This window comes from Apodemus sylvaticus, chromosome 7 (assembly GCF_947179515.1).
Source record: "Apodemus sylvaticus chromosome 7, mApoSyl1.1, whole genome shotgun sequence".
Classification (NCBI taxonomy): Eukaryota; Metazoa; Chordata; class Mammalia; order Rodentia; family Muridae; genus Apodemus; species Apodemus sylvaticus.
In genome coordinates this window covers 72906217-72923150 of record NC_067478.1, presented here as the reverse complement: position 1 = coordinate 72923150, position 16934 = coordinate 72906217, and the positions used below count along the sequence as shown (strand labels likewise).

Sequence of the window (16934 nt, the reverse complement as noted above, 5' to 3'; positions counted from 1 at the left end):
CGGCTGACAGCAGAGAGGTGGGTGAGAAAGCATCACATGTGAGGTCACACAGCTCTAGGTTCAAATCACTGTAACAGTGAAAAGGGGGCCTTTCTCCCAGCTGACAAATGATGGAACCGTCATATGGATGGTTGAGTAAATGTAAGATCACATTGAAGAACACACATCAATCCCACAGGTGTGTGTGTGTGTGTGTGTGTGTGTGTGTGTACATGTGAAGCACCTGCATGAAACTGTTAATTCTAGGCTGGAGGTTGGGGCTCTCTGGAACAGTGTACCTCTTGGAAGTGGCTACTTGTCCTGCCTTTGGGAGGCCAGAGAGTGAGAAGAGTCTGTGGGAGGAGCCAAGCTCAGACCCTCCTGCTGTGGAGGGAGAGGCGCCCATGGCCAGCCTGTGCTAGCATCCGGTGGGATCTGTTGTACTAGGCAGGTAAGACTGGGGAGAGGTGATCCCCTATGGCTGCTGGAGTCAGAATGGGTCAAGATGGGGGGTGGGATTGGGGTTGGGAGGATTTGTGGCTCAAGAACTGTGTGCTTACCTAATATCATAAGGCCTGTGAGAGACAGCAGAGGATGAGGCAGGAGGAAAGGGGGACGAGAGAACAGGAGAAGAGACAGGAAGGGCAGAAACCAGGTTTGAGGACACGGGAGGGAGAAGTTAGCTGCCCACATCCTACGCCTCCAGGTAGTGGTGCAAGGAAAGGCTTTTCGTGAGTGGGATCACAGACCTCCTGGAGCTGGAGTTACAGGTGGTTAATGAACCCACTGACATGGAGCCAAACTTGGGTCCTCTGCAAGAGTAGCAAATGCTCTAAACTGATAATCATCTCTCCAGGCCTGCCTGAAGGGTTTGGCTCTCCTTTTGATTCTGGTTCAAGCATGGATTGCTGAGCAGTGGGTGGTGGGTTCCGACCTACAGGAGGCCCCTGTGCCCCCACTCCCAGCAGAGCCCCTGGACCCCCAGTCCTAGCAGAGCCCCTGGATCCCCAGTCCCAGCAGAGCCCCTGGATCCCCACTCCCAGCAGAGCCCCTGGACCCCCACTCCCCAGCAGAGCCCCTGGACCCCCAGTCCCAGCAGAGCCCCTGGACCCCCAGTCCCAGCAGAGCCCCTGGATCCCCACTCCCAGCAGAGCCCCTGGACCCCCACTCCCAGCAGAGCCCCTGGACCCCCACTCCCAGCAGAGCCCCTGGACCCCCAGTCCCAGCAGAGCCCCTGGATCCCCAGTCCCAGCAGAGCCCCTGTGCCCCCACTCCCAGCAGAGCCCCTGGACCCCCACTCCCAGCAGAGCCCCTGTGCCCCCACTCCCAGCAGAGCCCCTGTGCCCCCACTCCCAGCAGAGCCCCTGGACCCCCACTCCCAGCAGAGCCCCTGTGCCCCCACTCCCAGCAGAGGCCCTGGACCCCCAGTCCCAGCAGGGCCCCTGGAACCCCAGTCCCAGCAGAGCCCCTGGAATCCCAGTCCCAGCAGAGCCCCTGGACCCCCACTCCCAGCAGAGCCCCTGGACCCCCACTCCCAGCAGAGGCCCCTGTGCCCCAACTCCCAGCAGAGGCCCTGGACCCCCAGTCCCCACGGGTGAATTTTTCCTCTGGCTTCTTATATGCCTTGCTTATAGATTTCCCAGAGGCCCCCAGTTTTGCTCATATATTTTTTTTGTTTTTTTGTTTTTTGTTTTTTTTTTGTTTTTTTTTTTTTTGGAGACAGGGTTTCTCTGTGTAGCCCAGGCTGGCCTCCCACTCAGAAATCCACCTGCCTCTGCCTCCCAAAGTGCTGGGATTACAGGTATGCATCACCACCGCCCGGCTCATATTTTTAAAGATGTATTTTATTTTTACTGTGTTATGATCATGTAACCCTGAAGCTTTTGTTTTGAAATTCTGTGTGATGTATGTCTGTGTGTGTATGCCGGGAGCTGGAGTTTCAGCTGACATAGGTGCTGGGAACCGAACTCTGATCCTCCACAAGAACAGTATGAACAGTGTTAACTGGAGCGCATTCTTCACTGTGGAGTCATCTTTTCATTCCCAATCCCGTTTTTTTTTTCTCTTGGATATTTTCTTTATTTGCATTTCAAATGTTTTCCCCTTTCCAGGTCTCCCCTTTGGAATCCCCCTATCCCATCCCTCCTCCCCCTGCCTCTATGAGGTGCTTCCTCAACCACCCACTCCCATCCACCTGCCCTCACATTCCCCTACACTGGGGCATCAAACACCCTCAGGCCCAAGGACTGCTCCTTCCACCGATGTCCAACAAGGCCATCCTTGTGTGCGTATGTGCCACATATGTGGCCAGCGCCATGGGTCACTCTTTGGTTGGTGGTCCAGTCCCTGGGAGCTCCAGGGGGTCTGGCCTGTTGACACTGTTGCTCCCACCATGATGCTGCAACCCCCCTCAGCTCCTTCAGTCCCTTCTCCAACTCCTCCATCAGGGACCCCCGAGCTCAGTTCAGTGGTTGGCTGCGAGCTTCTGCCTCTGTCTTTGTCAGGCTCTGGCACAGCCTCTCAGGAGACAGCCATGTCAGGCTCCTGTCAGCAAGCACTGATCCCTGGTTCTTAGCTGGAGACTTAAGGGCACTGTGTTTTCCAGCAGCATTCCCGTAGCTTCCCGAGGAAAATCGATTTCTGGACTGAGGGTGCACACAGAGAGTTATCAGGTACTGAGAAGCCCTGACAACCTAGACAACCTGTTTGCTCTTAAAAGTGTTTTGCACATTTGAGTTGGAGCTTAGCAACCAGTCCCTCTCCAGGTCCCGCCCAGTGTGAAATTCAATTTTTAAGTTTTAGCTGTAATTGCTCTGAGCTGCCTTTAATGACAACTTGTGATCTGCCAACTGCTGCTCTTGGCTCCAAAGTGCTAATGAAGTGCCTTCCCTCGAGGAGTGCAGACTCCCTCAGAACGAGGCTCCTAGCTGGGCTGGGGAGAGCACACATGTGGAGTCCCCAGGGCTGCCTAGTGCAGGTAGGAAAGAAATCAGCCTCTTTGTAGCATGGGTTTAAAAGGGACTCTGCAGGAGTGCTAATGCCAAGGGTCTGTCCCCCTCAGCTGACCACTGCCTCCCTGGACTCAGGTTAAGCCAGCTATGACCAGCCTACCACCTCCAGGGCCCATATCCTTTTAGGTCCCCAGGGTGGCTACTCATATAGCACAACTAGTGTTAGGCAGTTACCCAATCATTATCCCACATTCTCTGTGACCTACACTGCTTAAGCCCATGTTGTATGCAAAGCCTGTGTCCCTGGGCAATGTCTGGCCAGTTCATTGACTCTTCCTTCTGGATGCAGGAAACACAGCTTATAGTGCACATCCATAGAAGTTTGTACCTCGGCAACGTAGAACCCAAGCCTAGAAGCTACCTGGGATGAAACCTAAGGCCAGTGTTAGCTGCGGCAGTTACTGTCACTGCGCACTGCTGTGTTGTTGCCTAAACCAGGTGGGCTCCTTTTTTGTCACCTGTTGGCTGTCTCTGGAAGGGTGTCTCCTGTGACAATGTACCTTAAGGATAGGCCTGATTTTGTAGATGGTGTTGTACAGGCTTGTCCCTGCAGTCTGACTAGAGGAGTCAGCCAAATCTGCTGCTAGCCAGGCCTCTCTAACCAGGCAGCCTGCAGTGACTGGACACCAGGGGGCGATCGCACACAGCAAACCCGAGGAGTGATGCACTTGCTCTTGGAAACCTCCTGTTCTCAAATTACAGAGGCACTGAAGAGAAAAAAGTCAGTCAGTGAGAAATGGAGTCCAGAGGGCAGAGGGCATACCGGCGGAAAGCCTTCTACTGTTGCCTGTTTTAGGGACAGGAAGCCATCTTGGGAATGAGTAAGCGAGTCATATCTGCAGAGACCCATGACAGCGTGCCACTGTGACAAGTCACCAGAAGGACACACACTTCAAGTCTGGTTTTTAGTGTATATTAAACAGAATTTATTTACACAGTAACGTGAGGCCAGAGTACACAGCAAAGTACCACAGCAAACCAAAGGGAGGCGCCACTGGTGACATAGGGACCTGTTATTGATTCATACAATTGTAAAATATGAAAGGAGATGGGTAAAGCACTGAAGGATGAGAAACAAGATTTTCCGAAGCAGAATGTGGGCAGTGCCATGGATAATTAGAGATATTAGAATAAGGACTGTCATGATTCAATTCACTGAGACAGGTGACATCTTGCTTCTGCCTCCACCTCCCAACAAAATGCCCTGTGTCATGAAGAGACAACCCAGCCCAGTGTGTCTACACACAATGCTCTCGAGAACTAGAAGGGGACGGGCAACGAGGACGGGAGGACTTGAGTAGGTTTCCTGAAGCTGCGTGGTTTAATCTTCCAACAACACTACACTGAAGCCATAGGGCTGGCTCAACATTCACGTTACCAAGAGTGCAGACACACATACTCGCCACAAACCAACAGGCAAAGTAGATTTTTCTGTACCACAACAATATTCATAGCAAAATATATAACTCTGCGATTCTGCTGGGTTAAAAAAAATTCCAACCTCTTTTGATTCCCTGAAACTTTCTTGATTTTTAAAAAAACCATGGGGTGGGTGGGATGGGATTGGAAGCAGGGACAGGGACAGACATAGAGGCTCCTGAAGGGGGAATGTATAAAGGGTACTCAGGATGCAGACCCCTGTGGCTCATCTACATGGGCAAAATGTCCAGTGGCAGCGATGCAGAAGTCTCCAATTTAAAACAGCTGCAGGGGTAGGTGTGTAACAGCTGTATAGCACCTTGGACATTCTGGGTACTTACACATTACATGATGGTGATGCTGAGTGAGAGTCACCTTTGTGGGAAAGTTCATAAAACGGTACAGTGGCTTAAGAAATGTCCCAAGAGTTCATTAAACAAATCTTTTGACAGCACCTCTTTTTAAGAAAAAAAAATCACTGCAAACCCAAGCTTCGATATTACAGATGTGCTCCCATGCTTAAGGTCTGGGAGATAGGCAGGCATGGTGAGAGTGCGAGTGGGCTGGAAAGTTCTTCTTAGATATCAGAGGACTCTGCTGTCTGCTCTGCTGCTGCCACTCCCTTCACCTTTTCTTCTGATGTACAAACGGCCCGCTTGAAACTAACAGAGAGCTTTTTATTTTATTTTTTTCTTGGTTTGGGGATGGACTTACCAGTTAAATCCCTTGAACATGGAATGTTTGCAAAACCCCTTCCTCTGGCATAGCTTACCCCATCATCTAAGAAGTGTCAGGATGAGGAAGGCTTGGTTTCTTTGGTATAACCTGTCTAGGATCTTGTATTATGGCTCTTCTGACTTCCCTTGGGGCACTGATCTTGGTCCATGGCGTCCCCACCTGTGCACCACTGTGAGTGTGAGCAGATAGATGGACTTCAGTGCACACTTCAGCAGCGCAGCACTTTGGGCCTCTGAGAAAATGAGCTTCAATGAGGTAAATCTAATAACCCAGTTTTATGGGCAGCCATTCTGTTCAGTTACTAGGCTGGACCAGAATCCCAATCCTTACCCACCAGTGAGAGGAGTGACAAGCGTGCCAGAGCTGGCCCAGAGTGAGTTCTCGTCCTGTTTTGTACATGCTTTATCTATACCCAGGATTACTTAAGACTATAATGAAGCCTCCTAAATCCATCCCAAATTTTGAGACTAGCCTGTATCTTTTCAGATGCCTCTAGGTAAAGGCTACAGGACATTCTCACTGCAGGTTACCAGCTGATATCTGCTGATTTTCCAATACTGGATACATCAAACTTGGAAAGCTTGCATGACCTACTGCTGAGTGGGCTTCAGGATTGTGCCTGGGGATCTGGTGATGGCAGAGGCTTTCCTCCTGGAAGCATGTCTTCCCAGAGCTTTAGACTCCCATCTTCATGAACACCCTGAGCTCAGGAACAGAACTGGCTCCTCTGGCCTGATGAAGGCAGGCTGAGCTGACCAGTTCTTGAGGGACTTTCTTCTTGGCCCTCAGTGGCAGCGGTGGGGCCCTCACTCCCCCTGGATCTTATCCAGCCCACCTCCTGAGAACAGTCCCGAGGCCCACTGCTATTGGCCTGCCTTCTCTAACTTGGCCTTGGGGTTGGCGATGTTCATGACCTTTACAGCTTCCCCACATCTGTTCTGACTGTTCATTTGCTCATCCACGCTGCCCTTCACAGTGAACTTTGGCACACTGTGTGGTTACATGCATTCCCGGAGAGCTCTCTGAGGCCCAGGAGGCTCTTCTCTCCATGGCTCGGTTACTATGCTAACAAGGCACTCTGAGGGACATTGATTCTTGCTCTTGCCTGCTCTAGCCACAGTCCTGTTTCTCTAGCACCTACATGTGCCGAGAGACTGTTCATGAGGCTTAAGGAAAAGTTCCAGTGGGGCTTAGTTGTTCCAACTCTCAATAGAAATGGAAGAATCTATGGCATAGACTTTAATAGAAAAGAAAAAAAAATCCAGTCAATACAGATGTTACTTGTGAAAACTTCAAGTGCTATACTAGTAACACTCCAAAACTCATAATATATGTATATATATAAAATGTGTGTATGTGGCTGCAGAGGGGAGGATTTCTTTCCAGTTAGTGAATGAATCTAAATGGAAATGTACAGTATCTATGATAATGTTATATGGACAGAATTTCATTATTTGGAGAAATGCACAGAGGACCACCTGATGGACTTCTTGCCTAGAAATGTAGCTCTTGTCTCTGCTCTGACCTGACCTGGACACCTTCTTCCCTGGCCCCATTTTGAGGCCACACTCCCAGAGAGAATTAACTCCTGTCTGTAGAAAGCCGGAGGCTCCTTTCCTGTCAGCTGGCTTTCATCTTTGTCCTTCACTAGTGTGGCCATAAGAAGGGTGAGAGTCCTGTGGAGGGAAGATGCTTGGTTTACCAATGTAGGGGGACACTGGTAGTGGCAGAGTGCACGCTTTTTCTAGTCAAAGAAGGTTGAATCTAAGATAACAGAAAAAAAGAGATTTCTACAGACAGAACAAACAAAGGAGCCTAGGGAACATTCTGCATTAAATATGTAATCTCATTAAATAGTCAACATTCAGATTTACGTGGGCAAGGCACCATGAGCGTGGCATGGAGAAGGATGTCTCAATCTGCAAGCACTGTGGGAAGTGAAGGCCTGTGCCAGCTGACATGGTCAGTGGGCTTTACGCTGCCAGTTCAGTGCATAATTAGGCAGGGAGTTATGTGCACATACATGGGCTATGTAAGATGACTCAAACCCTAGCCTGCTGGGCATGGTGCAGCCATGAGTCATGGCTGCCCATTCCATGGTCATCCTGTGTAGGAGCCACAGACCCTGTGGGCCACGAGTCCTCCTTCCTGGGGGTCTGGAGCAATAGCCAGGAACACAAAGCCATCCTCCAGATGCAGCCTCATACATATTGTTCTCTTTTAAAATGCATAATAAAATACATTCTCCTTTTTTGATCCTCTTTGATAAAGGGGAATCACGTGAAAGGCTGTTAAAAATGTTAAAAGTCTAGAAGTTTCCAAGGCCACTAAGGTGCCACCCAAATAATACTGCACAATCAGTCTTGGCTGTAAGACAACTCCACGCTGGTGGATGAGGGCTTTCTGGGTTTCCTCACCATCAAGGTACCCAGAACAGTTCTGTCCACCCCACCACAGGTTGCTTCCCCAGAGGCCTATCTCCAGCATGTGCATGCAACATGGTTACACACACATACACACATACACACTTACCATTCAAGTGACTCTTGGGATTTCAAGGCTGAAGTAAACAGAGACTCACAGTTTTGAATAAAACAAGCGCATGAGCGTACACACACAGGTGGAGAGGACACTCGCCTCAGCACAGATATGTGCCAAGGGAAGTCAGGAAGGTTTCTGCAGTTCTCACTCAGGCAAAGTCGCAACATAAACACTGTAATATACAGCTTAAAAATACATACAAAAATTGCACATAATTCACGGGAGAGCATGGGCTCCACAGGGGAACAACTCTCAGTCATCCACTGCAGCCATCAGCCTTCCTGTGAGCCGAACTCCAGACCCACTGCAGTCTTAGGAGCAGTGTGCCACTCACTCTGGGAGGCAGTCTTTCTGGAAGAGGCTGCCACTCCAATGTACAGGTCAGCCATCTTCGTGGCCTTTCCCGTTTCCCTTGCCTTCCGGCCATTCCAATAATAGCCAGTCACTTTCTAAGGTGATGGTAATGCTAAACAGATAACCATCTCATTCAGAACTGTTGCCGGCAGCATTCGGCAGATTAGTTAATACTGGTTACTGATGGAAGGAAGCTGGCCAATTACTGCTTGTGGGGGAAGAAACTCTGATTCAGGCACCACCAGTCCTGGCTGCCATGCTGATAGGTCTGACAGTAATCAAAGAACAGTATTTGAAGTCTGTTCCCTGAGGGCCCCTGGAGAATTGCACACATAAGGACATTATTTCTTCATATCCTGCCAACTATTCATAATCTCTGGACTGTATTTGATCCTGCCGAGGCATCGGCGACACCACCTTTGGTCAGCTTTGTAATGGGCCACAGGAAGTGGATGGTAAACCCGAACTTCAGCAGGTGGGACAGGGAGGACAGTGAAGCAGTGGCAGCAGGGTTGTGGCTGCCGGGTGGCTCTCTGTGCAGTGTCCGACCTTTGCTGAGAACAAAAATGGAAACGGACCCATGATCCGGCGGATGGGAATCTCTCTCCTCCTTTCACTGTATGCCAGAACAAAGGCTGGTCCCCAGTGACTACAACTGTGCGAGAAGGATACGGCATGTCCTCCTGGGAAAGAGGCAGGTACTGATACCTTAAAGGCAGAGGAGTCTGCTGCGAGAGCATGAGTGGGTGACAGCTGAGGCTGGTGACATGTGTACTGTTAGCTAGTTAGCGCAGGCGAACTTCAGAAGAGCGGGACACAGCTTGCTGAGATCATTCCACGGGAGCTGGGCCTTCCTGGATGTGCACTTTCATTTTTTACCCTGCATTTGTGAGACTATTGGGATGACAAATATTCCAAGGGAAGGTGACTGCATGTTTGTGCAGTTGAATTGCTATACAGTAAAGAAAGACTCAGCCACTCACTCTGTGGGAAGCTGTAGGTGACCTTGCTGAATGGAGCCCATGTTCCTGGACAGGGGCAGCAGTTGCCTTCTTTCTTTTCCTTGAATTCTGAGTGAATACAGGACAGGGGCAGGAGGATAACATGAGGAAGGTGGAGATTGTTAACAGTAAAAGCAACGCCCGGGCCATATTAACGGTATTGCAGGATTTTTACAATATAGCTCAGGGAGTCTGTGGTGGCAAAGGCCAGATATTGAGCACAAAGCCAGTCCTCAAGGCTGATGCCCCCATCTCTGTCCAGGGACTTCTCGGCAAACTTGATCATCAGCAGGGTTCGCTTGATGTCCAACCAGTTTTGGAGTAGAGCGTTCTTCTGTACAAGGGTTGTGGAGGCGGTGAAGATTTGGAAGAGATCTTCTCGGGGGCCCCAGAGCAGACACTGGAGGATGCCTTTGGCGTCAGAAATGAGGATGCGCTCAGAAGGGTTGGGGTTCAGCAGGCAGCTAGCAAGCTGCTGTAGACCCCAAGAGTACGGGGAGCGGAGAGGGATCCGAGGCAGATCTGTGCGTGTGTACTCCTTCTCCTTGAGCTCGGGGTTCTCATCAAAAGGGTTGGGCAGGTGCAGCATCTCGTAGATGAGGATGCCTGTCTGGAATTCATCACACTTCTTATACTGGGTGGCCGTGATGATCTCTGGGGCAAGGCGGGACTGGTCTCGGAGGATCTGGGGGTCCACCAGATGGCTCTTCTGCTTGGCCTGAGAGAAGTTACTTACAATGAGCCTTGTGGGACAGGCTGAGGTGGGACAGGGGTCTGCAGGTGAAGGGCCCTGGGCAGCTCCCCCAGGTTGGTGCTGAACAAGCAGCAAGTTCTCCAGACGAAGATCGCAGTGAGTGACGTGGTAGGGCTTGAGGTGCTCCAGACCAGAGCACAGCTGTAGGAGCAGCAGACACACTTGCCTCTCATATAAGTCAGGGCTGCTCCCATGATGGGCCAAAGAATCTCGCACGAAGTCGGCCACAGTGAGATGGGGAACCTCCCTGGTGATGACCACAACATGGCTTCGTTGCTTCCTGTTTGTGACTCGTTGGCTCTCATTCTGGGATGCCTCTGTTTCAGAGCAGGGTTCAGGATTTCCCCCCGCAGGCTCTGTTTTCACCTCTTCCTCGCTGTCTTCAGGGCCATCCTCTGCCTTTTCAGGAGCATCAGGATCCTCCCAGGGTAGCAGACGGTTAGGGACTTCAGCAAGGAAGTGGCCACAATCCTGCTGGATGTTAAAATGTACAGGCAGACTCTGCCGGACAGCCAGGCTGTGGTAATACTGCTGAGACTCCTTAGCTTTGCTCTTACAGATCTGAAAGAGAGCAGGAGGCACACTTAGGACTTCCCATAAGCAGACACATGGGGAGCAGAGGATGAGTAACTGCCAAGTGACTCATTAGGAACAAAGAGTACACAGTAAGTCTTCAGAAAGGGTCTGGGCAGCCAGCCTGTGCCAAGGAACTGCTGCTGGCAGCAGCCGCTTCTCGTGGAGCCCACGTTCAAGGCTGCCTTACGTGCATCACCCCAGCTTTCAGACAAGCCCCTTAGATTGTGAGCTCCAACTAATGGTGCTGGGGAAGTGGATGCACGCATGCTGAAGAATGAAACTTGACCCTTAAGCTCTCATCAGTTACAAAATCAACTCAAGATGAATTAAAGACTTTACCTCAAGATGTGAAGTTATAAAACCATCAGGAGAAATGGAAAAGGTTTTAGGATGTTGGAATAGGAAAGAAATTTGTATACAAGACTCCAAAATGATAAACAATAAAAGCATAAATAGACATGAGACTACATCAAACTAAAAACCTTCTGTATCACAAAGAAAACAGACTGAAGACATAACAATGGGAGTTACATTTAAAATTACATGTCCAATAAGGGGCTAATATTCAGAATATATATGAAATTCAAGGGCTGGAGAGATAATTTAGTGATTAAGAGCACTAACTGCTCTGCCTCAGAGCAGAACTCAGAGGTCCTGAGTTCAATTCCCAGCAATTACATGTTGGCTCACAACCATCTGATGCCCTCTTCTGGTGTGTCTGAAGTCAGCTACAGTACACTCATAAATAAAATAAATCTTTAAAAAAAAAAAGAAATTCAAAATAAAAAACACTAACCCACTCACCAACTAACCAGCTAACCAAAAAACACTAACAATAACAGAAATCACTAAAACTCAATTAAATTAAAAGTAATTAGCATAAGGCATATAATGGGACAGACAGACACACACCCTCCACAGACATACGCTCATACATACACCCCTCCACCCCCCCCCCCACACATACAGATTACAGGGAAAGGCAACAAAACCATACACCTCACTTCCATTAGAATGGCTGTTCCTGGGGCTGGAGAGATTGCTCACCCTCACCAGTTAGGAATACCAGCTCCTGCTGTACAGGGCCTGAGTTCAGTTCCCAGCCCCTGTGCCATGAAGACCGCAACCACATGTAACCCAGCTCCAGGAGGACCAGATGCCTCTGGGCTCTGAGGGTGCTTGCACTCCTCACCCCCATATACACGTAATTAAAAAATAGCAAAAATAAATTATAGGAAAAAGGACAGCAAGGCTGTTACCAAAAGAAAAGCGCTGGTGAAAAGTGTGGAGAAAAAGAACCTCGTGCACACTGCTGGTGAGAACAGAAAGGAGAACAGTCTGAGAGAAGCCTCCAAGAATGAGAAACAGAGCCACCACGTGATCTTGCAAGTTCACTGCGTAGTCACAGGGAAGGGAAGCAGTACTGTCGAAGGAATGTCTGCATTCCAATGTTTACCATTGATAGGCAAGAAATAGAAACTATATTAACTGCTGACTGGATAAATAAAATATGGTACATATACATAAAAAATAACGACAGTCTGTGTTTTGTGATGGCACTGATGGAAGTGGAGATCACCTACTAAGTGAAATAAACTAGGCTCATACAAACAACAGTATGGTCTCAGTCAGATGTGGATCCCAAAGAACGGTGTCATAGAAGCTGGGTGTGAACTAGTGGTAGTCAAAGGCTGGGAGGAGGCTGGGGAAGGCTGATCAGCAGATAGAAACAATAGGTTGGAGACATGAATTCAGAAGCTTTGTATATTATGATGATTATAGATGATATACTATTTAATTTCAAAGAGCCAGAAGGAAGGATTTTGAATGTTATACCAAGATGGCTACATGTCTAGTTTATGTTTTTCCAAATAAGAAAGGATAAGCCTCCAGATAAATGCTAGCAGTTTGCAGAGTTGAGTGTGTTCTGCCAAAGCTGGTTGTGCTCTACCTGTTGTATACCTAGAAGACAATGAAACTATCAAAATAAACTTTCTTTTACTTTTTGTAGGAATTTCTAGCCTGGCACTCTTCCCCATCCGGCCCCCTATCCCCCACTCTGTAGTACTAGGGAGTGAAGCCAGGGTCTTGTGTTAGGTCATCTCCATTAAGAATGCTTACTTTAACAGGCCTCTTATACTAACACCAGGACTAAGACCTTCCAGAAGGAAGTCTATGCTATGTAAAGCGGGCGTGACTCAAGGAGAAAGCTCTGATCTCAAAGGGACACAAAAGCCATATACACGTGAGATCACCGCAGAGGGGTCTGGAGGTGCAGACAGTGCAGATGCAGTCCACCCCTAGTTCACAGACCAGCCTACTCAGAAGGGACACCACACACCTCAGGGACCACAGACTCCAGGATATGTGCTCTTGGGGGTATGGATGCTACCTGCTTGTTACAGTGATAATGGAAAAGAGCAAGTTAAAAAAAAACTATTTTACTCATTTTACTTAAAAAGAAAACTGCAGTTCTCTTGGGAGATGCAGATGGATCTCCAGCTTGGAGAAGCAGCACATACTGATGTCTATTCATAAAGATATTAAAAATGAAAGAAAAAAGGCCCGGGGGGGGCGCTCTGGGGAAAAGAGCATCTCTTTCTCACAGCCTATGCTTATTACAATTAGAGACTTGATAGCACTTGATTAAAGACTTGGTCCATGTATGGAAATAAGTCCACATGTATGTACGGAGACATCCGAAAACAAGCTCTTCCAAGTCTTCTGCCACATACTTACCTAATCAGTTTGAAAAATGCTTTATATTTATTTTTAAAGCAAACTTCTTGTCTTGAAATAGATGTCCTCAGGCGGAGTTCAAGTTCAAACATCCATCTTTCAGAAAATACTATCTTTGGAAAGCCCTCAAAGTCTGGGGCACATGCAGCACAGTATATCCTGTATTCTCATCAATCACAGGAATTCCTTCTATAATGCGCTGATCGCAATGCTTCATGTTTATGTGTCACCGGGTATTTAAAATCCTATACGAGCCATAATTTAGTTGTATGGGGGTTGGATCTGGCACATGGTGCCGTTTATAATTTGCTCAATATCATAGTGCCTGCTGAAATGGTGGTTCCAGGTCCCAACTCCCCAGCCTTTGAAACGTCTATCAAATATCATTGAGCTTGGCTGAATGTGACTGAAAATTAAACTCAGTAGGCACGCTTCAGAAAGGACACTCCCAAGGACTTAGGTCCGGGATTTAGCCTTGCCAATAGCTGAATATTTCTGGGCATGCTCATTCAATTCCTCTGGGTCTCAGCCTGCTTAATAAAGCAAACATCATAAAGAATATGGAAACCTTACCTCACAGGCAGCTGAAGAGATAAAATGGGATCAAGTATAGTGAACACATCTACACTCGGCTGATATACACAAATGTAATGTTGATAGCCAATCAGACCACTTGGAATGTTAAAAGGGATCCTATAGAACCTTTGTATTTTTTTCAAAGAGGACAAGGCAAAAAAAAAAAATACTGCTTGTAGGATGTGTGCAAGTGTTCATGACCCCCTTCTCCTTAAGGTTCTGAGAGCTACCTACCACAGCAGTGGGGCCGCTGACTGCTGGTCTGAGGGAGGACAGCTAACAGTAAAGGTTTTCTTGTTTTTGTTTTTTTGAGATAGTGTCCTATAAAGGATCCAGTCTGGCCTGGAAATCACTATGGAGCTCAGGCTGATCTCAAACTTGAAGTAATCCTCCCTTAGAGATTACATATAGCTACACATAGCCCTGGGATTACATATACGTGTGGCCACCACACCTAGCTAAGGCCACCACCACTGATGCTAAGATCAGCATTATGTTCTAGTCCATGGAAGCCATCCTATTTCCAAGAGAAAATGGTTTAACCAAATTTTTACCTTTTACTATGCCAAGTTACACTGAAAAAAAAAAAAACCCTCACCATTGGGTTGTTGAAGATCAAATGTAGAAGAGATATCCTCCCCCTATCTTAACTGTGATATTTTAATTTTCACTGCATGTACATACAGAGGTAGTCATACATATTTTTATAAAGTCTTCCAAAGTTTTGGGAGTAGATAAGAACATGGATTCTACAACTAGGATTTATGTTTAACTTCATAGATCAACTTGAGATAAAGGATCAGAGTGACTTACAAAGAAGAAGTGATAAATTGTTCCACTATTTTGGATGCTTGGGAGGAAAATGGCCTTCCCAGAGAGCAAGCTGAGTAGGTAGCACTTCCTTATCTCTGTATTTACAGACAGGCTGAAGAATAATGGGTCAATCTGGTTTAAGGGCAAATGAAAACGAGAGAAGAGAGAGCAGAAGAGAGAGGAGAGGCACTGTGCTTTTAATTGGTTTATAACCATGAAGCCTGTTACAACCCAAACATGGACTTGTGATTTCCATAATAGGATTTCACATGATAGGTAGCTCATAAATCTTTATTATAGAGGCTGCAATGATGTTAATTTAGGCAGGAATATTATATTATTCTATGTATTACATAGTAGCCATTTTTCAAATATTAATAACTTGACTCCTTTAGATTAGAAAAATATCTCAAAATGGTCTGACTTCAGATGATAAATTTCTAGTCCAAAAGTTATTTTTGGAGAACAAACCACTCTTTCCAGAATAAATGAACAAAGTTCTTACTGCCAGTTTTTTTTTAAATTCCTTTACCCAATATTTTCTTTACTTGGGATCAATGTAAACTTTTCAGCTTCTTGTTTTCATTTATCTCTTTTTAACAGAATCCACACTTTTTCCTTATAAGGCTAAATAGCCCCAACAGGGGCATCTCAAGGAGCCTTCAGAAGAACTATTCCCACAGAGATCCTGGCCCCATCCCCCATGCTCTGAAACAGAAGACACACAGCAGAAATATGAGGAAAAGTTCACATTCCCAACAAGAGAAACTGTATGGGAAAGCCTTCTTAAAACGCTGGAATTTTGGCAGATTCTGGGTTTGTCTACATTCTCTCCAACTGAAGAACTGAGTGACTGCCCCCCAGAGACACTAGAGGGAGCTACAGCATCAGCATCCAGGCACCATTGCACATTGCAGCAGAACAGTCTAGCTGCTGAATGTAGGAAAAATATACCATGGTTGGCTGGTCGGTCTGTCTGTCTGTCTGCCTCTGATTCATCAGAGTTAGTGATGCTAACTCAGCAAAGGGAGCACTTGAGGAAAAGAGCAGAAGCTGGCCAGGAGTCCTCCCTGGGTGCAGGGGGTTCATGCTCACCAGCTCACAGGGCATGCCTGCTCCAGCCCTAGGGGACCATCACAGAGCAGCTAGCTGATTTCTACATGACGATGACTCCCGATCCCGACATGAATAATGTACAGGTGCAAAAGTAGGGGCTTGAAGGGGAAATGGGTACATGTTTGAGCTGACAAAATACACAGGAGCCGGGCAGTGGTGGTGCAAACCTTTAATCTCAGCATTCTGGGAGGCAGAGGCAGGCGGACTTCTGAGTTTGAGGTCAGCTTGGTCTACAGAGTGAGTTCCAGGACAGTCAGGGCTACACAGAGAAACCTTCTGTCTCAAAAAAACCAAAACCAACAACCAAAAAATTCACAGGGAGGAGCAGTATCTCGTTGCTATCAACTAAGCAGGCCAGCATGGCTGAGGCCTCTACAGCACTCGCCACCACAGCATCCGGAAGCAATCTGACAAGATTTCCAAATACAGGGTGGGGACACTTTAACCACGGTCGAGTTATCTGCTGGGAAATGGAAAAACAAAAAAACAAAACAAAACAACAACAACAACAACAAAAAAACAAATCCAGAATCAGGGTCAAATTACCCTCTCTCAAGACCTTCTTAAACCCGGGTCAAACACACCACACATACACAGCCTGCTCTTAGCAGGGGATCCGAGCTGGACAATGGTTCCTCACAATCTGAAAAGTTTAATTCCAAATACTCATTTCAGTTCAGGGGCTCATCTCACGTGCTGCTCATGGCAACTGCTCTGCACACCTTTGAGGCAAATTTGTCAGTGTAAAGCATTTATGTTTGTAATAAGAATGTCAACCCAGACAGCTAACTTTTATAAAGTAGACTGTGGGGGGCCGTGGCTGCAAAGCCACTGTATGAGCGGCTGGGGAGGAAAAGCCAGCACACGCCTCTCATACTGACCCTTCCAGAATGCTCTCACTGTCTGTTACCTGCGGCCAAGACATGGGTGGGAGTGGTGTATGATATGGAGCTGGTCACTTACTATCTCTTGATTCTTTGTCCCAAAGGTGGCTTGAGCTGCTAGTGTTCACAAGTCACTCTGTTCCGCACACACACCCATTATACATGCTGCTGACCTCATACCTGCATCTACAACCCACATTTATGTCTCTGACTCTTACACTGGCTGAATAACTTGTGTTGCTTTAGCCTGTGAATTCCTAATATTCAAACTCGAGCCCTTCCCATCCTCACTCTCTGGCCTTTTCTGTTCCTGGGGAGTGGCTCCATTATCTGGCTCAGTTTCCCATTTTCCAGTGTATGGTTCACTCTGGATTTCTTTCCCATATTTACTCCCTAAGTCCAACTGATTTACAGCTCCTACTGATTTTATTCC

The 16934-nt window shown here is 47.5% G+C and overlaps 1 protein-coding gene across 2 annotated transcripts in view; it reads right to left on the bottom strand.

Moving 5' to 3' along the window:
* Positions 1-3881: 3881 nt before the first annotated feature.
* Peak1 (pseudopodium enriched atypical kinase 1) overlaps positions 3882-16934 on the bottom strand; it is a 233758-nt gene continuing 220705 nt past the window's right edge. For both annotated transcript variants that reach the window (XM_052188279.1, XM_052188278.1), the window contains exon 7: positions 3882-10358. In XM_052188279.1, the coding sequence (XP_052044239.1) occupies positions 9195-10358 (1164 nt within the window). In that variant the 3' untranslated portion in view covers positions 3882-9194. The remainder of the gene's footprint in view (positions 10359-16934) is intronic.